This window comes from Schistocerca serialis, chromosome 2 (assembly GCF_023864345.2).
Source record: "Schistocerca serialis cubense isolate TAMUIC-IGC-003099 chromosome 2, iqSchSeri2.2, whole genome shotgun sequence".
Lineage (NCBI taxonomy): Eukaryota > Metazoa > Arthropoda > Insecta > Orthoptera > Acrididae > Schistocerca > Schistocerca serialis.
Window position 1 is genome coordinate 466,852,021 of NC_064639.1, and position 22,659 is coordinate 466,874,679.

Here is a 22,659-nt window from a genome sequence, read left to right on the forward strand (position 1 = left end):
ATCCTCCAGTGGAATTGCGGCAGTTTTTTCCACTGCCTAACTGAGCTACAGCAACTGTTAAGCCTTACACCTGCTCTCTGCATTGCCCTCCAGGAAACCTGGTTCCCGGCAATGCGGTCCCCTGCCCTCCACGGCTATAAGGGATAATACAGGAACCGTAGCGACTATAATCGAGTCTCAGGTGGTCTGCGTTTATGTCCTAAACTCAGTCTGTAGTGACACTGTATCCTTTCAAACCCCTCTTGAAGCTGTGGCTGTCAGAATAAGGACAACACACAAAATAGCTGTCTGCAATGTATATCTTCCTCCAGATGGTGCATTGCCCCTGAATGTATTAGCTGCACTGATTGATCAACACCCTAAAGCATTCCTACTTTTGGGAGATTTTAACGCCCATAACCCCTTGTGGGGTTGCACCGTGCTTACTGGCCAAGGCAGAGATGTCAGAACTTTACTGTCTCAGTTCGACCTCTGCCTCTTAAAAATTGCGGCCACTGCACATTCCAGTGTGGCTTGAGGTAGTTACTCGGTCATTGCTGTATCAATTTGCAGCCCAGGACTTCTCCCATCTATCCACTGGAGAGCACATCACGACCTGTGTGTTAGTGAGCACTTCCCCATCTTCTTGTCACTGCCCAAACGTCAGGCCCATGGTCACCTGCCCAGATGGGCTTCAAACAAGGTGGACTGGGAAACTTTCACTGCTGCTTTCACTGCTGAATCTCGTCCACACGGCAACATTGATGTAATGGTTGAGCAGGTGACTACATCAATTGTTTCTGCAGCAGAAAACGTGATCCCTTGCTCTTTAGGGTGCCCCCAGCATAAGGCAGTCCCTTGGTGGTCGTCGGAAGTCGCTGAAGCAATTACGAAGTGTCGGCGAGCTCTACAGCGGCATAAGCAGCACCCTTCCCTGGAACACCTCATAGCCTTTAAACGGCTCCATGCCCGCGTTCGCCAACTTATCAAGTGACGGAAACAGGAGTGTTGCGAGAGATACGTCTTGACCATTGGGTGCCATATGTCACCCTCTCAAGTCTGGGCAAAGATCACATATTTACGGGTATCAGACCCCAACAGGTGTTGCTGGTGTTACCATAAATGACGTGTTATCTACCGACACAAATGCGATTGCCATGCACTTTGCTGAGCACTCTGTTCTAGCCTCTGCATCAGAGAATTACTGCCAGCCTTTTGCACTCTCAAACGGCAGCTGGAAGGAGAAGTCCTCTCATTCACTACATGCCACAGTGAATCCTATAACGCCCCATTTACAGAGTGGATGCTCCTCAGTGCCCTTGCACATTTCCCCGACACAGCTCCTGGGCCTGATCGCATCCACAGCCAGATTATTAAACATCTCTCATCTGACTACTATCCTTGTCATCTTCAACCGGATCTGGTGTGTTGGCATCTTTCCATCGCAATGGCGGGAGAGCACAATCATTCCAGTGCTCAAACCTGGTGAAAACCCACTTGATGTGGATAACTGTCAGCCCATCAGCCTCACCAATGTTCTTTGTAAGTTGCTGGAACGTATGGTGTGCGGCGGTTGGGTTGGGTCCTGGAGTCACGTGGCCTACTGGCTCCCCCGCTGAGGTCGCTCTACTACTGATACTCTTGTGTCCCTCGAGTCTGCCATCCGAACAGCCTTTTCCAGATGCCAACACCTGGTGCCGCCTTTTTTTACTTACATACAGCATACAACACGACTTGGCGACATCATATCCTTGCCACATTGTATGAGTGGGGTCCCCGGGGCCCACTTCCGATTTTTGTCCAAAACTTCCTGTCTCTCCGTACTTTCTGTGTCCAAGTTGGTACCTCCCATAATTACACCTATATCCAGGAGAATGGAGTCCCGCAGGGCTCTGTATTGAGTGTCTCTCAATTTTTAGTGGCCATTAATGTTCTAGCAGCAGCTGTTGGGCCCTCCGTCTCACCTTCTCTGTATGCAGAAGACTTCAGCATTTTGTACGGCTGCTCCAGTACTGGTGTTGTTGAGCATCGCCTTCAGGGAGCCATCCACAAGGCGCAGTCATGGGCTCTAGCCCATGGCTTTCAGTTTTCTGCCATGAAGAAGTGTGTCATGCATTTCTGTCGGCGTCGTACCATTCATCCGGAACCAGCACTTTACCTTATTGACAATCCACACACTGTAGTGGAGACATATCGATTGTTAGGTCTGGTTTTCGATGCCAGTTTGACTTCCTCATCTTCATCAGCTTAAACGGAAGTGTTCACAGCACTTCAATGCCCTCCGCTGCCTGAGCAACACCAACTAGGTTGCAGATCGCTCCGTGCTGCAACAGCTCTACAGAGCTCTTGTTCAACTCCACCTTGACTATGGGAGTGTTATTTATAGTTTGGCTGCGCCTTCAGCATTGCATTTGCTCGACCCATTCCACCACTGCGGAGTTCGACTAGTGACAGGAGCTTTTTGGACGAGTCCGGTGACAGGCGTACTGGTGGAGGCTGGAGTCCCTCAGACGTGCACAACTGCTCGCCAGTTACGTTGCACACATTTATAGCTCTCCTGAACATCCTAATTACAGTCTTCTTTTCCCAAGCACGGCAGTTCACCTCCTGCATAGGCGGCCAGGGCCAGGGCTAACGATTGCGGTTTGTGTGCGATCACTTCTGTCTGAACTGGAGTCCTTGCCTGTACCACCTCTTCTCGAGGTCCATTCACGTTCCCCTCCGTGGTGTAGCTGTAGGCCGAAGCTTCGCCTGGACCTTTCGCGTGACTGTAAGGACTCAGTTAACCTTGCGGTTCTCAGCTGTCGCTTTCTCTCGGTTCTTGAAGTGTTCTGGTTATCTGAGGTGGTTTATACTGATGGCTCAATGGCTGATGGTAATGTTGGCTACACCTTTGTCCACAGAGGCCATATTGAACAGCACTCCTTGCCCGAGGGCTGCAGTGTATTCACTGCAGAGCTGGTGGCCATATCTCATGCACTTCACTACATCCTTTCAGGCCCCAAGGAATGGTTCATTCTGTGTACTGACTTCTTGAGCAGCCTACAAGCTATCGGCCAGTGCTACCCTCGTCATCCTTTGGTGCCGTCCATCCAGGAGTCCATCTATGCCCTGGACCGGTCCCGTCATTCAGTGGTGTTTGTGAGGACCCCAGGACACGTCGGCATCCCAAGTAATGAACCTGCTGACAGGCTGGCCAAACAGGCTATGCGGAAACCGCTTCTGGAGATGAACATCTCTGAACCTGACCTGCGTTCTGACTTAAGCCGCAGGGTTTTTCGGGTTTGGGAGATGGAATGACATAACAGTACGCACAACAAACTGCGTGTCATTAAGGAGAGTACAAATGTGAGGAAGTCTTCCATGCAGGGCTCTCACAGGGATCCAGTTGTCCTTTTCCAGCTCCACATTGGGCATCCTTGGGCCGTGAAGGCCCACCTCTGTGTACGTGCGGCGCCCGGTTGACAGTGGCCCATATTCTGGTGCACTGTCCCACTTTGACTGTCCAGCTACAAAATCTTGGGTTACCAGACTCGTTACCGCTCATTTTAACTGATAACACCTCATTGGCTGATTTAGTTTTACATTTTATTCGTGAGGGTGGGTTTTATCATTTGACCTAAGTCTTAGCACATCTCCTTTGTCCCCCTGTGTCCTCCACCTTAGTGCTTTTAGGGTGGAGGTTTTATTATGTTGCAGAGTGGCTGGCCTTTCCTTTTTATTCTCGTGGTCGGCCAGCCGCTGTAATCTGATTTCTTGCTTTACTCTCTTCTTTTTCTAGCATCTCTCTGTTGTTTTCTTGTCTTCTGTTTTTCCTTTTTGTGTTCATTGCGTTTCCTTCGTTCTTGTGGTTTTTCCTGTCTTTCCATTTTGTGTTATATGTCTCGTCTGTTTTGTTCTCACACTTTTGGCATTGTTTTATTAGGAACAAGGGACCAATGACCTGGTAGTTTGGTCCCTTCTCCTCTCTTTTAAACCAACCATCCAACCAACGTTCATTAAGTTCTTTGTACCTCGCCTATTAGTGTCCATTTCATGTAGCTACAGAAATGTGGTTAAAATATGCCATTCAATTAATTTTTTGCCATTTTATGAATATTCCTTTTGTTGGACTGTCAATTTGCGATTTTGTAGTTTATGGTCTACTTCAGCACTGCTATATGTGAATTTATTACAACAGCCAGTTATGGCTCAGATTTGAGTAAAGGTCTTTTTAAGTTAAGTGTCTCTTTGGGAATACTGAGGGGTTTTATTTGTGTTTATCCCTAATTGTTTTGAATCTTATTATGCTGTTTGATTTGATGTTTGAAGAGTATTTTGTCAAGATGTTGAGAAGTAGAAGAAGTCAGATTTTCCTGTATTACTCATTTGGCTTTTCTGTCACTATTTTCTTTGTTGCCTCTGAAATTTTGTGATGTCTGCAGTAATTCTTGTTTGCAGCTATGATATTTTACTAGCTGGTAGCTTAGTTTGCGTGTTACTTAGAAACTTGTATATGGAAAATATGTTTCAACATACCACATCTTCGCTTATAACTCTGAACAATAGAAACACAAATTACCTCTCCTCCCTATCTTCTTCTTCTTCTTCTTCTTCTTCTTCTTCTTCTTCTTCTTCTTCTTTTTTTTTTTTTTTTTTTTTTTTTTTTTTTTTTTTTTTTTTTTTTTTTTTTTTGTGGACCTCAGAGGTGAAGCAATAATGCTTAATTGTGTTTTATAACGAGAAAATGAATTTGTATGAACCCCATTGTTTTTAATCCTGAAAATTTATTATAAATAGAATTACATCCCTTTATCTTCTATTCTTGAAATGGGTTTCTCATTAATATTTATTAGATCATACAAGCTGTACAGTCTGTTCCGTGTACATTGTAACATGGGGTTTTTGGTACAGATCTGCATGTCCTTTAACAAGTTGACCAAATAAAGCATGGTAATGCAAGTGAGATCATCTTTCAGACAGTGAATGTATCTTGCAAATATATTTACCTTTACATGTTCCTCCAAATTTCTCTAAAAAAAGAAGATACATTAAAGACATGATTTATTATTTAAAAAGAATAAAGATGTAAGTCATATGATTAGGAAGCCAATAGTCATATTTGACTCTGTGGATTCTGAATGTGAACTAAATGTGAACGTATTAAGTGTTCCATAAATTGATGTTCACTGGAGAAACTCTTTTTATTCTTTGGAACAAAATTTTTTCAGCATTTTATTTCTACACATGGCTCATTAACATGATACAGTTTTGTTTTGGAAAAGGAATTGCGTGTTTGGGTTAAGGATCAAAAAGTTCCTTGAATGTTTAATTGAACACATCCCTGGTTTGAATTAAACATTGTCTGTATTATGGTGTTGTGGTCTGATCTTCATAAAATATTATTTGTGGTCTAGCTTTGACATTCTCTTTTATTCATAAACATAACCCACTCCCATCATTACTGGTAATTACTGTAGTATAGTTTCATGCATTTGCTATAAGAAGTACACTCATAGGACAACAGAGGACACTCATTTCCCCCCTGTCATCAAAATAATCTCCTTCCAGGAGCTTGAAGAGTGACTAAACAGCCGTATGTGATGCACTCACCAAGCTGAAGCTTCGAATGAGCACAAAGGTCTGGCAGATAGTCTTCAAATGAGCATGACAGGGGTACCAGTGCAAAGGTCAGTGACGAAAAAGAATTGTGCTCTGTATATGAAATGCTTTTTCAGTGGTACTGTCACGCTCTGATTAGTTTGTCAGGTTTTGTGAAATCGAAGGCTCTGCTCATCAGAATGTGTTTTTGTTTTAATGTAGTTGTTGCTAGTATCAGTTTATTTATGATTTGAGTGTAACACTATGGGCTTGGGAGGAAAGCATTTTGGGAACTTTTTGATTCTTAATATTTTCATAGCCATTAACACAAGTGTCAGGAAGAAATAAGTTTCCTCCATTAAAATACCTGTTTCTGCAGCTAGTGACAATATAATTTTAAATTTGTTTCTCTGTTGTGCAACTTTGTTGTTGCTTTTATTGTATCATTACAGTATTCAGTAACTGTGGTACTAAATATATTGTTGCAGAACTCCCAGACAGGCCTATACTGCTGCCTACTTTTGTAGACAGTAGCCATTGTATGGCATACCATTTGACAAGGAAAGGGCGCGGTGTTGTGGACAGAGTTGTGTGTGTTGTGGGCTATGCGTGCCCAGATATTACGTTTAGCCCAGCTTTGTATCCAGTTACTGCCATTTTGCTGCACTTCATGACTGGTAAGTGAAACATTTGGAGAACATTAGGATGTTAAAAGGAAGTAGAAATGCTGTAATTACTTAAAGGTAGTGTATACTGTAAGTGAGAGTTTAGGATGAAAGATCAGAGGAAATGGCCACATTTTTGTACTCAGATGAAATGTAGTGGCTTGTTTGTCCTGAGCTGATTTTAAGTCTTTTTCATTCAGTAAAGTGGGATGGAAAAATCACAGAAAAATTATAAGAAACTGTGAGTTTTTAGATTTTTAAGAGAACCAGAGACTGTGTTCTGAGTAATTATCAGAAGAAAAAGGAGAAGTTAAAGTGGGAAGAGTGTAATTTTTTTTGTAAATACAGAGTCATTAATTTTGAATGAAGGTAAGGTGCTTAAAAGGTGGAGAAGAAATCACTGGATTTAGAGATTTCCAGAAATATTTATACTGAATATATGCAGTTGTACACGAAGATCAGAGTAACAGTTGAGTGTGGAGCAGGTAATGTTGTTGGTTCACCCTTATCCATGCACACAGTATAGCAGTTGCAGCAACTGTTGTCCATTTCAGTGCAAAATATGTTTATGTACTGTATTAGTTCCTTTGCAGGCTCATAATAACTTTATAATTTTCATTGCTAGCTTCAGACAATTTCTTGCTTAAAGTAAAATTGTTGCAATGAGAAAGAAAAGTACACAGTGAAAATAAATCACAGCAGTAAGGTTATTGGCTGCAAATATAATTGGACACAGAATTACGCTAATGAACATTTGATATAGCAGAGCTATATGATAATGGTGAAAAGAGCAGAAGGATGACTAAAGAGTTCATTCTCTGATGTTTTGTTGGTTTGGTAGATGTCCTGTAAACAATTATCTGTTAATTACCTTGGAAATTTCTGGATGGAATAGGCAACCACTCACCTATAGATGATAGTTGTGTGGTGCTTAGAAATGGCAACAGGAAACTATTTACACTAGCATTCAAGCTCTTGCTCTTTCTCTAGTAGAAGTACACTCATTCACAAATACAACCACAAAGACATCCAAACACACATGCTCATGGTCCATGGTTGTCTAAATCGTTTCACAAACAACCTGTATGTTAAATGAGGCTATGCTCCTTCTTTCACTCACAAATGGTACACCCTTAAAGAAACATTCCTTGGCTTCCCAGGGTGTTTCTTTTCCCCTTAGATCACCTGACAGTCACGATATGCAGTGTACCTAGGGCGTCATTGAGCAGGGTGGTAAAGCCTAAGACTCATCTCCACCCAGTTTCCTTGAATTGTGAGTGGTGATTGCATGGTCATGGATCTGTATGGCTCTAGGAGGCTTGAGGAGTCGCTGTTATCAAGGCGAAAGGACAAGCTTCACTGTCTCAAATGAAACTGCTCATGTGTGTGTGTGTGAAAGATCCATAGCTTTCATGAGAAGTGTACCTTCCCTTTCAAAATGACTGTCCACATTGATGCACCATATTTAGATATTTCATAGGGTTAACTTCTGCTTTGAGGACACATCCCATTCAATAAACTTTTCTGTTATTCCACAAGTGAACATTGCTGCTAATGAAGGAAGGCTAATGTCTGTGTTATCACTGGATGTAGCAGCTCTGATGCCTATGGCACAATGGAAATTGGGTCATAATTATTAGACATTGTGATGGCTTGGCTGTGAACTAGATCACTTACTTTGAACGAGGATTCACTGCAAAACCAGATTATCGTGAACTGTATAGAGCTATCAGAAAGGAAAGGTCAATTATTATATCAGGCATGCAGTAACTTCAAAGATGTGTAGGACCAGATGAAATCCATGTAGACTTCCATGATGATGGAAAGTGCCAGAATGCAGCACAGAGAGAAGGATCGCTTTATAAAGACAGAAATTCGTTGATTGTAGTGAGTACACTTTTGAGCCGCCAAATAATTACCTCGAAGGAAGGCATTGGCAAACTACCTCCACTAGGACCTTGCCTAGTACGGCAGTGCAGGTCTCCCACATCGTTCCCCTATGCTTTGTCATGGAGTATGGGACTTCATCATCATCAATGATTACCTGAGTATTCTTTCTTTAAGGTGAGTGGAGAACAACTGCAAAGATAAACTTCTTTTGCAGCAAATAAAACATTAAATATGTTAACACCCCATTTTGTTTTCTCTGCTGTCATATGTACAAGCAGTTATAGGGGCAACAGTCTGGATGATTGACTGATCTGGCCTTGTAACACTAACCAAAACGGCCTTGCTGTGCTGGTACTGCGAGCGGCTGAAAGCAAGGGGAAACTACAGCTGTAATTTTTCCCGAGGGCATGCAGCTTTACTGTATGGTTAAATGATGATGGCGTCCTCTTCGGTAAAATATTCCAGAGGTAAAATAGTCAGTCACCCATTCGGATCTCCGGGCAGGGACTACTCTAGAGGACGTCGTTATCAGGAGAAAGAAAACTGGCATTATATGGATCGGAGCATGGAATGTCAGATACCTTAATTGAGCAGGTAGGTTAGAAAATTTAAAAAGGGAAATGGATAGGTTGAAGTTAGATATAGTAGGAATTAGTGAAGTTTGGTGGCAGGAAGAACAAGACTTTTGGTCAGGCGAATACAGGGTTATAAATACAAAATCAAATAGGGGTAATGCAGGAGTTGGTTTAATAATGAATAAAAAAATAGGAGTGCGGGTTAGCTACTACAAACAGCATAGTGAACGCATTATTGTGGCCAAGATAGACACAAAGCCCATGCCTACTACAGTAGTACAAGTTTATATGCCAACTAGCTCTGCAGATGATGAAGAAATAGATGAAATGTATGACGAGATAAAAGAAATTATTCAGGTAGTGAAGGGAGACGAAAATTTAATAGTCATGGGTGACTGGAATTCGTCAGTAGGAAAGGAGAGAGAAGGAAACATAGTAGGTGAATGTGGATTGGGGGGGAAGAAATGAAAGAGGAAGCCGCCTTGTAGAATTTTGCACAGAGCATAACGTAATCAAAGCTAACACTTGGTTCAAGAATCATAAAAGAAGGTTGTATACATGGAAGAAGCCTGGAGATACTGAAAGGTTACAGATAGATTATGTAATGGAAAGACAGAGATTTAGGAACCAGGTTTTAAATTGTAAGACATTTCCAGATGCAGATGTGGTCTCTGACCACAATCTATTAGTTATGAACTGTAGATTAAAACTGAAGAAACTGCAAAAAGGTGGAAATTTAAGGAGATGGTACCTGGATAAACTGACTAAACCAGAGGTTTTACCGAGTTTCAGGGAGAGCATACGGGAACAATTGACAGGAATGGGGGAAAGAAATACAGTAGAAGAAGAATGGGTAGCTGTGACGGATGAAGTAGTGAAGGCATCAGAGGATCAAGTAGGTAAAAATACGAGGGCTAGTAGAGATCCTTGGGTAACAGAAGAAATATTGAATTTAATTGATGAAAGGAGAAAATATAAAAATGCAGTAAATGAAGCAGGCAAAAAGGAATACAAACGTCTCAAAAATGAGATCAACAGGAAGTGCAAAATGGCTAAGCAGGGATGGCTAGAGGCTTATCTCACTAGGGGTAAGATAGATACTGCCTACAGGAAAATTAAAGAGACCTTTGGTGAAAAGAGAACCACTTGTATGAATATCAAGAGCTCAGTTGGAAACCCAGTTCTAAGCAAAGAAGGGAAAGCAGAAAGGTGGAAGGAGTATATAGAGGGTTTATACAAGGGCAATGTACTTGAGGACAATGTTATGGAAATGGAAGAGGATGTAGATGAAGATGAAATGGGAGTTACGATACTGCATGAAGAGTTTGGCAGAGCACTGAAAGACCCAAGTCGAAACAAGGCCCTGGGAGTAGACAATATTCCATTAGAACTACTGACGGCCTTGGGAGAGCCAGTCCTGACAAAAATCTACCATCTGGTGAGCAAGATGTATGAGACAGGCGAAATACCCTCAGACTTCAAGAAGAATATAATAATTCCAATCTCAAAGAAAGCAGGTGCTGACAGATGTGATAATTACCGAACAATTTTGGATTCCGTGGAAATATTGGAACACGTGAGGCAATACTGACCCTAGGACTTATCTTAGAAGCTAGATTAAGGAAAGGCAAACCTACGTTTCTAGTGTTTGTAGACTTGGAGAAAGCTTTTGACAATGTTGAGTGGAATACTCTCTTTCAAATTCTGAAGGTGGCAGGGGTAAAATACAGGGAGCGAAAGGCTATTTACAATTTGTACAGAAACCAGATGGCAGTTATAAGAGTCGAGGGGTATGAAAGGGAAGCATAGGTTGGGAAGGGAGTGAGACAGGGTTGTAACCTATCCCCAATGTTATTTAATCTGTATATTGAGCAAGCAGTGAAGGAAACAAAAGAAAAATTCAGAGTAGGTATTAAGATCCATGGAGAAGAAATAAAAACTTTGAGGTTCGCCGATGACATCGTAATTCTGTCAGAGACAGCAAAGGACTTGGAAGAGCAGTTGAACGGAATGGACAGTGTCATGAAATGAGGGTACAAGATGAACATCAACAAAAGCAAAACGAGGATAATGGAATGTAGTCAAATTAAATCGGGTGATGCTGAGGGAATTAGATTAGGAAATGAGACACTTAAAGTAGTAAAGGAGTTTTGCTATTTGGGGAGCAAAATAACTGATGATGGTCTAAGTAGAGAGGATATCAAGGGTAGACTGCAATGGCAAGGAAAGCACTTCTGAAGAAGAGAAATTTGTTAACATTGAGTATAGATTTAAGTGTCAGGAAGTCGTTTCTGAAAGCATTTGTATGGAATGTAGCCATGTATGGAAGTGAAACATGGACGATAAATAGTTTGGACAAGAAGAGAATAGAAGCTTTCAAAATGTGGTGCTACAGAAGAATGCTGAAGATTAGATGGGTAGATCATATAACTAATGAGGAGGCATTGAATAGGATTGGGGAGAAGAGAAGTTTGTGGCTCAACTTGACTAGAAGAAGGGATCGGTTGGTAGGATATGTTCTGAGGCATCAAGGGATCACCAATTTAGTACTGGAGGGCAGCGTGGAGGGTAAAAATCATAGAGGGAGACCAAGAGATGAATACACTAAGCAGATTCAGAAGGATGTAGGTTGCAGTAGGTACTGGGAGATGAAGAAGCTTGCACAGGATAGAGTAGCATGGATAGCTGCATCAAACCATTCTCAGGACTGAAGACCACAACAACAACAACAACAACAGTTACTTTTGTAACTGTACACATTTAATTTCCAGTGTGTTTTGTTTGTATGGTCCAAAATTGTCCAGTTGATGGACATTTCAAAGCTTTCATCCCTTTCCTTGTTTGATTTTTTTCACTTTTGTTTTTGCAGAAGAAGAGTGTTACAACTGCATAACCAACCTTATTGCTTCAAAAAACAAGATGTTCATGACACAAACTAAACAGTTGTATGAAGTAACCTGGCGGACAGTCATGCAGATTACAAAAAAACATGTGGTAAGTTGAAAGCAAATTTATAAATATCAGATTTAAAAAAATCCTGTATACACGTATGTCTCCTGCAGTGTAATGTTGTAAGATGTCCCTGATATTTTGTAAATGGTTAAATATGTGAAATAAAGAGTTCGTGCAAGTAATTGTAGACAAAGGGCTGAACTGGATGATTATCATTCATAATGTTTGCAACCATAAATTTATTGAAGCATCTTCATACGTTAATGGACTTTCATGTTTTTGGTTCCAACATCCCCCCCCCCCCCTTTTTTTAAAAAAAAGTAGTGTAGTGATTTATTCAGCTTTGCAGTCTTCTTTCTCAAAAACTGGCCAAAATGTGCTAAATTTGAAAGTGAAGATTGCACAGTGCAGCTAGATAACTGGGTGTAAGTTGCACTTTGTTGCTTTAATGTTCAGCATATTTACCAATCCTTTTATGTTATTGTGCTCTCTAAATATTAACAAGCAGTATTTAATGATACTTTCGTTTTGATGTGAACCTCAAATAGTCTTAAGTAAAAGAAAAAAATGTAGTTATAATAGAAATTCCGTAAAGAAAGGCAAGCAGTCACCTGCAGCATATTGGTGAGTGATACATGGAGACATATAATAGCACTAAATTTAACTCATTTTGTACCCAAAGTAATACCATTTGGGTTAAGGCTTGCCGTGTCTGTAGCATTCCACTAGCTAGGTATAACTCATGAGCACTTACTTTTCGGTGGCAGAGTTTAGATTTTAGGTCCTTGGGGTTTTCAAAGTTGATGTGGTCAGCGCCACAAGTCTTCTGTAGCCATTAGCTATGGGTGTATTTCAGTGCTTCTGTTAGGTTGGGGTGTGGAACATTATGTGTGTGTGTCACAGTGACAAGGAAACTAAACATGGCATGTGCTACACACCAGTAATGTGAGTGGTTGCCAAGACAAAACCTTCATTAGCTGCTGAGACATCTACCATACTTCAGTTGTATAAGTCTTGCTCATTTACGTGAAACTCTTTCTAAGTTGACTCACATTTCCGTACTATTTCGTGGGACAAAAATGGAGTTCAGAAATAAAAATAAAGTTCTTCCAACGATTTCAATGAACCACACCCACTGGCCTAAGAGAGCCAGAGTGTCAAGTTGTCCTGTTGTACAAGAAAATAATAGTTACAGAACATAATCTGTGTTACAGAGTACTGCAGGAGCTTTTAAATTTACCGTAAGATTTGCAGTAGTACTCGCCAAATTGAAATGGTGACAGTGTATCAGGCAACACAGCTTTTGATCGCACTACTCTTGGGAGGTGTCTTGTAATAATGTTAAAAGCACCTATTTATGATAAAGAAGTTACAACAAGCAGTGATGAAAGGTGTGTCTAAATTAAGGAGTAATGGAGGTATGAAACACAATGAAGCTAGTAATGTGGATCTAGAAAGAACAGTCGCCTTCATACTCAAATTCAGTTTGCTAGTATTTCCACGCTCCCCCCATGAACCATGGACCTTGCTGTTGGTGGGGAGGCTTGTGTGCCTCAGCGATACAGATGGTGGTACCGTAGGTGGAACCACAACGGAGGGGTATCTGTTGAGAGGCCAGACAAACATGTGGTTCCTGAAGAGGGGCAGCAGCCCTTTCAGTAGTTGCAGGGGCAACAGTCTGGATGGTTGACTGATCTGGCCTTGTAACATTAACCAAAACGGCCTTGCTGTGCTGGTACTGCGAACAGCTGAAAGCAAGGGGAAACTACAGCCGTAATTTTTCCCGAGGACATGCAGCTTTACTGTATGATTAAATGATGATGGCGTCCTCTTGGGCAAAATATTCTGGAGGTAAAATAGTCCCCCATTCGGATCTCCAGGCGGGGACAACTCAAGAGGACGTCGTTATCAGGAGAAAGAAAACTGGCGTTCTACGGATCGGAGCGTGGAATGTCAGATCCCTTAATCGGGCAGGTAGGTTAGAAAATTTAAAAAGGGAAATGGATAGGTTGAAGTTAGATATAGTGGGAATTAGTGAAGTTCGGTGGCAGGAGGAACAAGACTTTTGGTCAGGTGAATACAGGGTTATAAATACAAAATCAAATAGGGGTAATGCAGGAGTAGGTTTAATAATGAATAAAAAAATAGGAGTGCGGGTTAGCTACTACAAACAGCATAGTGAACGCATTATTGTGGCCAAGATAGACACAAAGCCCATGCCTACTACAGTAATACAAGTTTAAATGCCAACTAGCTCTGCAGATGATGAAGAAATAGATGAAATGTATGACGAGATAAAAGAAATTATTGAGGTAGTGAAGGGAGACGAAAATTTAATAGTCATGGGTGACTGGAATTCGTCAGTAGGAAAAGGGAGAGAAGGAAACATAGTAGGTGAACGTGGATTGGGGGGGAAGAAATGAAAGAGGCAGCCGCCTTGTAGAATTTTGCACAGAGCATAACTTAATCATAGCTAACACTTGGTTCAAGAATCATAAAAGAAGGTTGTATACCTGGAAGAATCCTGGCGATACTAAAAGGTATCAGATAGATTATATAATGGTAAGACAGAGATTTAGGAACCAGGTTTTAAACTGCAAGACATTTCCAGGGGCAGATGTGGATTCTGACCACAATCTATTGGTTATGAACTGCAGATTGAAACTGAAGAAACTGCAAAAAGGTGGAAATCTAAGGAGATGGGACCTGGATAAACTGAAAGAACCAGAGGTTGTAGAGAGTTTCAGGGAGAGCATAAGGGAACAATTGACAGGAATGGGGGAAAGAAATACAGTAGAAGAAGAATGGGTAGCTTTGAGGGATGAAGTAGTAAAGGCAGCAGAGGATCAAATAGGTAAAAAGACGAGGGCTAGTAGAAATCCTTGGGTAACAGAAGAAATATTGAATTTAATTGATGAAAGGAGAAAATATAAAAATGCAGTAAATGAAGCAGGCAAAAAGGAATACAAACGTCTCAAAAATGAGATCGACAGGAAGTGCAAAATGGCTAAGCAGGGATGGCTGGAGGACAAATGTAAGGATGTAGAGGCTTGTCTCACTAGGGGTAAGGTAGATACTGCCTACAAGAAAATTAAAGAGACTTTTGGAGAGAAGAGAACCACTTGTATGAATATCAAGAGCTCAGATGGCAACCCAGTTCTAAGCAAAGAAGGGAAGGCAGAAAGGTGGGAGGAGTATATAGAGGGTTTATACAAGGGCGATGTACTTGAGGATAATATTATGGAAATGGAAGATGATGTAGATGAAGACGAAATGGGAGATAAGATACTGCGTGAAGAGTTTGACAGAGCACTGAAAGACCTGAGTCGAAACAAGGCCCCGGGAGTAGACAACATTCCATTAGAACTACTGATGTCCTTGGGAGAGCCAGTCATGACAAAACTCTACCATCTGGTGAGCAAGATGTGTGAGACAGGCGAAATACCCTCAGACTTCAAGACGAATACAATAATTCCAATCCCAAAGAAAGCAGGTGTTGACAGATGTGAAAATTACCGAACTATCAGTTTAATAAGTCACAGCTGCAAAATACTAACACGAATTCTTTACAGACGAATGGAAAAACTGGTAGAAGCGGACCTCGGGGAAGATCAATTTGGATTCCGTAGAAATGTTGGAACACGTGAGGCAATACTAACCTTACGACTTATCTTAGAAGAAAGATTAAGAAAAGGCAAACCTACGTTTCTAGCATTTGTAGACTTAGAGAAAGCTTTTGACAATGTTAACTGGAATACTCTCTTTCAAATTCTGAAGGTGGCAGGTATAAAATACAGGGAGCGAAAGGCTATTTACAATTTGTACAGAAATCAGATGGCAGTTATAAGAATCGAGGGGCATGAAAGGGAAGCAGTGGTTGGGAAAGGAGTGAGACAGGGTTGTAGCCTCTCCCCGATGTTATTCAATCTGTATATTGAGCAAGCAGTAAAGGAAACAAAAGAAAAATTCGGAGTAGGTATTAAAATTCATGGAGAAGAAGTAAAAACTTTGAGGTTCGCCGATGACATTGTAATTCTGTCGGAGACAGCAAAGGACTTGGAAGAGCAGTTGAATGGAATGGACAGGGTCTTGAAAGGAGGATATAAGATGAATATCAACAAAAGCAAAACGAGGATAATGGAATGTAGTCAAATTAAGTCGGGTGATGCTGAGGGAATTAGATTATGAAATGAGACACTTCAAGTAGTAAAGGAGTTTTGCTATTTAGGGAGTAAAATAACTGATGATGGTCGAAGTAGAGGGGATATAAAATGTAGACTGGCAATGGCACGGAAATCGTTTCTGAAGAAGAGAAATTTGTTAACATTGAGTATAGATTTAAGTGTCAGGAAGTCGTTTCTGAAAGTGTTTGTATGGAGTGTAGCCATGTATGGAAGTGAAACATGGACGATAACTAGTTTGGACAAGAAGATAATAGAAGCTTTCGAAATGTGGTGCTACAGAAGAATGCTGAAGATAAGGTGGGTAGATCATATAACTAATGAGGAGGTATTGAATAGGATTGGGGAGAAGAGAAGTTTGTGGCACAACTTGACTAGAAGAAGGGATCGGTTGGTAGGGCATGTTTTGAGGCATCAAGGGATCACCAATTTAGTATTGGAGGGCAGCGTGGAGGGTAAAAATCGTACAGGGAGACCAAGAGATGAATACACTAAGCAGATTCAGAAGGAGTAGTTACTGGGAGATGAAGAAGCTTGCACAGGATAGAGTAGCATGGAGAGCTGCATCAAACCAGTCTTAGGACTGAAGACCACAACAACAACAACAACAACAACAACAACAACAGTATTTCTACGTAATGGTAAGAGTTCTCCATGTTGCAGATCATCCTTACACTCCTAAAGTGTGGTACTGCTATTTTCTCCATACCTACTTGGCATCTCGTGGACAGACTACTTGAGGGAACTGTAAACTTGCAAATTAAGTTGAAACTGAATGTTGCTGACCTGTCTGTTGTTTAACTGCTTGAATGACAATCCAGAGTGGAGTAGAGACCTGTCATCTGTATGCCAAGGAATGGAAAATACAGGAAATCTTAATTACCAATTGATGCCACATGCAGAAATAAAAAAACTGAATTAAACAAAGCAGCAACTTGGGACTCTTCCTTTACTGTCTCGTGGGAACAGTCCTAGAGATTCATATCCACTCTGAAAATTTATGTCCACTAATCATTGAGCATGTGATATCATTTCAGTTCTACTTTAGTATCATTCTCCACTACTGACCTACCATTTTGCTCTCTGTCTCTCAAGGATGTTGCTCAATGGGAAAGGATGCCAATTTTCACTCTAGTTACCTCTTCACCCTTTGGATTCACCTACAAGACAGAGCAGACCCCAAAAGGGAGCCATTGAAGTGCAGGTCCAGCAGGGTGCCTGGAACTTGTACTGTCAGCTAGCTCTGCAGTCACTTGGCAATGCTTTAACATAGTGGTAGCACCTAGGATTGGGTGAATCATATCAAATGCGTAATCTGTCAGTCTGATGAAACATCAGCACCAAAATATTCAGAAAAACTCACAAGGCAGCCGTACCTAGATGGAACGATGATTGCCACCCTGTGTGGCACTGTGAAGCGTTGAGTACAGACCAGTTGCGAGGAACATCACAGCATTTTGAATTCTGAGGGCAAAAGCAAGACAAATCATTAAAGAGAGTAAGAAAAATATATGGTAAGATTTCTTGAACTCATTAAAATAAACAAGTTCCACTAAATTATGGGGAACCATTGGCAAGATTTCAAACACAAAATCAAAGTCAGCAATGACAGCTGCACTGAAGAAAGGGAACTACACCCAAGTATTGTGTACGTACCCCAAGTAACTGCAGAATATTGTGCAAGTGTAACCCCCACAACTAATGTGTATCCATCTTTTCATCACCACCACCAACATATCATGAGTGGAGAATGTAGGATTTCATTTCTAACAATGAAGAAGAGTGCAGTTGCTCCTTCTCCTCATGGCAACTACTGTCTGCTCTGCACAGTGCTCAGGTCACCTGGGGTATCTGCCTCTGGCAGTAATTTCAGTGGTTGTTAAGTTCCAATTCATGGAGGGAAAAAAAGACCTCGTTTCGTGAAGCGCCTACCATTCAGCACATGTTGGTCTATCAATTATTCATATAATTTTGAAATGCATCCCTGATGGTTTTTGAACATTTATAACACATTCTAACTTGATTCTGAACAAATTGTAAGCCAATTTTTTAATGTGTGCATAGTGTACATGATATCTCTGCTAGGGCAATCCCCGTCACATCTAGAAACAAAAGGGGATGGGGCTATACGAGCTGAGCTGAATAAACCTGAATGGGTGAATGTCAATTTCAGTTTGTTTATGTGGTTGACTTGAGTGTGCGAATGGTCAGTGTTGTTATAATTATTAGTGAAATTCATAAATTCAGACTATCAGAGTGGAAATAAATGATTAACAGGAATAACCGATAAGAAAGGTAATATATAACCTTCTCAGTGTATCCAAGGAAAAAAATTTTTGACAGAAAATTTTTGTTAGATTGCAACACTACTAAGGGCCAGTTGTACAGTCCCTAGTTAGCAGCCACTTAATTTCTGTTCTTGGAATAGAGTGGAAAACTTGTTGGAACTTGTAATACTGCCAAACTGGAGAACAAATGCGAGATAACTGAATTGATGATTCTGACAGGGTTAGTGGAGTTAACTGGAGAATAAGTTATGACAATGGCAGAAATAGTTACAGAATTCATGATGACAAGATTGTTTGTTAGAACAAGGAAGGAGAAGAAACAGGGACATCACACAAATTATATGAAAGAATATGACAATTCCAAATTTGTATAAAAATTTTTTTTTAAACTCATGCCTGAGAAACTGGAGCATATGAATGAAATGTGAAAATATTTGCTAAAATAAAACTTTTCACTTGTAGTAGGCATATTAGGCTTATGATATTGATACTTCGTGAATTATATTCTGTCATGTTACCTATGTAAATGAGGTAGATAAAAATGACCATTTGTACCAAAACAGTCTCACTTATTTGGCGTGTGTTACAATTGCTGCAATATTAGAAAGGTCTATTTCATTTTATCTAGCAGTTGGTGACAAAATAGACATAATCAATTCGAGAAACCACAATAGTCTTGGGTACTATATGTATTAACAGCTTTTTCAGTATTATATGACGACAGTTCAGTTTTTCAAGCAGCAAAATGTTTAACAAACATTGATGAGGTAGTATGGTATGTAATGCTGTAGCAAGGTTCCTCAGACGTATGTTGCTGAAAGTCTGGATCTTATGGATTAGCTGCTTTGTCATTTTCCATGTTTCACAGCCTCATAGAAGCACAGATTGTACATTACTTTTAAATATTTGCTATTTGATAGTCAGTGTTATTTTCTTCAATCTCCAGGTAGAGCAGAGAGTTGTAAAAGTGACTTTGGCTTTGTTGATGCGGTTGTTAATGTCCTATGTTGCACCGCCATGTGGTGTAATTATGCTTGCAGGGTGGCAAAACTTACCCATCCTTTCCATTACCTGGCTGTCAAGCTTAAGCTCTGCTGTGTTATCATCATTTGCCCGTATGTCTTTTGTTTTTTGGGCATTAATTTTCAAACTGACTTTCTTCACCGCAGATTTCAGATATTCTAGTTTCTCTCTCGAGACTATGGGACAGAAGGCGAAGGTCATCTGCAAAATCTAGGTCTTCTAGATGTGTTCCATTGCTCCATTTTATTCCTCTCATTTTATCCATTGCATGCATCATTACAAGATTCATTACTATGTTAAATAGTATCGGTGAGAGCACGCAGCCTTGCTTAACTCCTGTTTTTACTGCTATTGGATCTGAAAGCAGACCTTGATGTTGAACTGGCATGTGCAGTTTTCGTATGTGCTCTTGAAAAGAGCAATTATTTTCTTGGGAATTCTAGAAGTTTGCAGTCAACTCCATATTTTTGTTCTAATTGTACTGTCGAAGGCATTTGTAGAGTCTACAACAGGAAGTAAAGCGGCGACTGGTATTCATTTGAATGTTCAGCTATTATTCTCAAGGTGTTTATCTGGTCAATGCAAGAGCAACCTTCCCAGAATCCTGCTTGTTCTATTCTTATTTTCTTGTCTACGTACACTTTTATCCTATGTAGGGTTATTCGTGAGAGGATCTTGCTTGGGATTGACAGCAATTACCACAAACCGACTGGTTTCCTTTCTTGGGGAGCTTGATGAGCATGCCTCTGTTCCAATCATTTGGTACTTCTTTATTCATCCATATGCTCTCAGGAGTGGATGTAAAATTTCTGCTTTTATAGAGAGATCTGCTTTGAGTAACTCTGGACTGATGATGTCCAGGCCAAGAGCTTTTCCATTTCTTATTAGTTATGTTGCTTTGGTGGTTTCTTCTTTGGATAGCGGTTCTCTGTTAATTGACACACCTTGTGAGAGTCCTGCCCCATCCACATTCAGTTGAGTTACATTGCCTAGTTGCATGGTTCAGAATGTCCTCAAAATGTTGTGTCCACTCTGCGCTTGATCTTCTCAATTTGTGAGTTTTCTTTGCTTGTCCTTGATTGGCATATCACCCCCAAATTTCTTATTTGGCTGTTTCCGTGTGATGCCATATAGGGTCTTGTTATTGCATCTGTTACCTGCTGCCTCTGTCTTAGCTGCGAGATTATTGAAGAAGGTTCGTTTATTTGTTCTGGAACTCCTCTTCACCATTCTATTTAATATGCAGAGTTCCTGTTGGATTTCTTCTTTTACTTCCCTTGTCTGTGCGCAATTTAGCTGGAATTTTACCTATCTCCTCTGCTTTATTGCATCCCAAGTATGGTCAGAGATCCAGTCTTGTCTGCTGTGGTTGGTTGTTCTGAAAATTTCTTCAGCAATCTATGTGTAGGTTGTTTTCACTGCATCCCATTGACCCTCAGTGTCATTCTCTTCAATTCCCCTGCTAACCACTTCAAAATGATTTCTCAGTTGGATCAAGAACTCCTCTTGGACTTCTGTATTGTCCAACTTTCCAAAATAAACTTAATCCTCTTCTGCCCACAATATCTCATTGTGTGCAGCTCTCTTAGATGGACTGTTCGTAGCATAAGGTGGTGGTTGCTCCTCTTATGTTCCTCACATCCAGGAGTGATCTTCGCCAGGTCCTGCTAATTGTAAAGTGGCCTATCTGGTTCTCTGTTGTGCCATCTGGTGAAACCCACGACACTTTGTGACACCATGTATGGGGGTACATGGAACCTCAGTAATCAGGATAAACATGCCGCACAAGTCTATGGGATGTTCTCCATTGTTGTTTCGGGTACACAATCCATATTGCCCAATAATCTACTCTATCCCATGGTTGGCATTCCCAATTTTTGCATTAAAGTCACTGATCAGCAGGAGGCTATCTCTTTTTTGAAACTTTTCCAGTGTTTCTCGGAGTTTGCTATAAAACTTGCCTTTTTCTTCATCCACAGGCATTTGAATTGGTTTGTAACATTGCACAGTGATCACTGGTCTTACTCTCGTTGCAGTATGAGCAACTGTGATAATCTTTGTAAACGGGTGCCACTCTGTCAAAGACTGCTTTGCTCTCCTGCCTAGTATTAATGCCACTCCTTCGCTATGGGTTTCATCCCTTCTTCCAGAATAAAGGAGGATATGCCTTTCCTAATGGCTATGGACCCATGCACTAAGAAAAGATTTGAAATAGCTTAGTCACAATTCATGACAAACCCAACTGATCAAATTCTACATGTATTGGGTTTATTGCTGTCTTCGTAGCTCAAAGTCACTGTTGCTGCTTACGGTGAGGAGTTTAAGGGTGCTAATTGAGAGTGAGAATAATTTAAACCAGCCCTAGACCCAGCTTCTGTGCTGAAGCTGACAAATTGTTGCCAGTTATTAAACGGTAGCTTATCAGTGAGTGTCAGGTGTACACTCAAAATTACTGGTATCACATTCTGTTGCTAGAGTGAATCACACAACACAAATACACTGCAGGCAACAAAGCTGTTTCGGCTCTGTGCCTTGTCGAATATGGTGTCACCTGAATTGCATAAGCATGGAGTCAGTTTTTAGCCTGGTCACTGGAGAAGCTGGAGAGTGATTTTAAAAATGCAGTCACAAGAATGACTGCACCTCAAACTATGTTTTTAAATCAATGTTTTACAGTATTCTAGCTGAATACTGCGACTATATTGTACAGTGTTTATGAATGGGACTTAACAGGTTGACCCCCTTCAATAAATATGTTCTGAAGATTACTGTACCAAATGAATTTACAATTCATAATGTGAAGATGGGTGATTTTGAGAGTAATAAAGCAGATTATGATGTGGAGATTGTGTGATTTTGAGAACAGTACAATAGATAAAATCTGTTCAAACCGCTGTCTTCCTCATGCTCTCTATCTACCTCTGATTTGATTTGATTTGATTTTATCAGGGAAGGAAAAACAACTTTGGTCAAGCCCGCATCAAAACAGAGTTTATTGTGCGGTATCATTCCTTGTGTATCTAGTAAAGCCAACCAATGCCCTTGAACAGTGCAAGGAGATCCTTTACCAGTGCTTCGCTGGACCCAATTTCTTCAGGTCTGGTTGATCTAAATATTCTCTATCTTTTACTCTCCAATGCCTTGCATTCGAAGATCAAATGTGATGTGGTTTCCTTGTCCACACCACACATTCCACATTTGGGGTCTCCTTCTATTATCCCCATTGTATGTAGGTGTTTTTTGAAATACCCTTGGATTGAGAGACTTCTCTTAGAACATGGCTTCGGCACCAACACCTTGCTATGTTTTTGCTTTTGGACCTTAGCCCAATATTCTACATGCTTTCTCCTTTTCCAGTCTTGTAATTCTATTTTGGTCATCGCCTTGGTGATTGTCAGGACAGGTTCCAGTCCAAGAAATGCTGTCATTGCCTATATCCTGGCCAATGTATCGGCTTGCTCGTTACCTCTAATCCCTGAGTGAGCAGGGACCCACAATAGGTTTACCGTATTGCTTTCCCCTAGCT

At 40.8% G+C, this 22,659-nt stretch overlaps 1 protein-coding gene across 5 annotated transcripts in view; it reads left to right on the forward strand.

Moving 5' to 3' along the window:
* LOC126457378 (GTPase-activating protein skywalker) overlaps positions 1 to 22,659 on the forward strand; it is a 313,983-nt gene that overhangs the window by 212,775 nt on the left and 78,549 nt on the right. For all 5 annotated transcript variants that reach the window (XM_050093629.1, XM_050093631.1, XM_050093632.1 and 2 more), the window contains exons 4-5: positions 6,048 to 6,236; positions 11,559 to 11,683. In XM_050093629.1, coding sequence (XP_049949586.1) covers positions 6,048 to 6,236; positions 11,559 to 11,683 — 314 coding nt within the window. The remainder of the gene's footprint in view (positions 1 to 6,047; positions 6,237 to 11,558; positions 11,684 to 22,659) is intronic.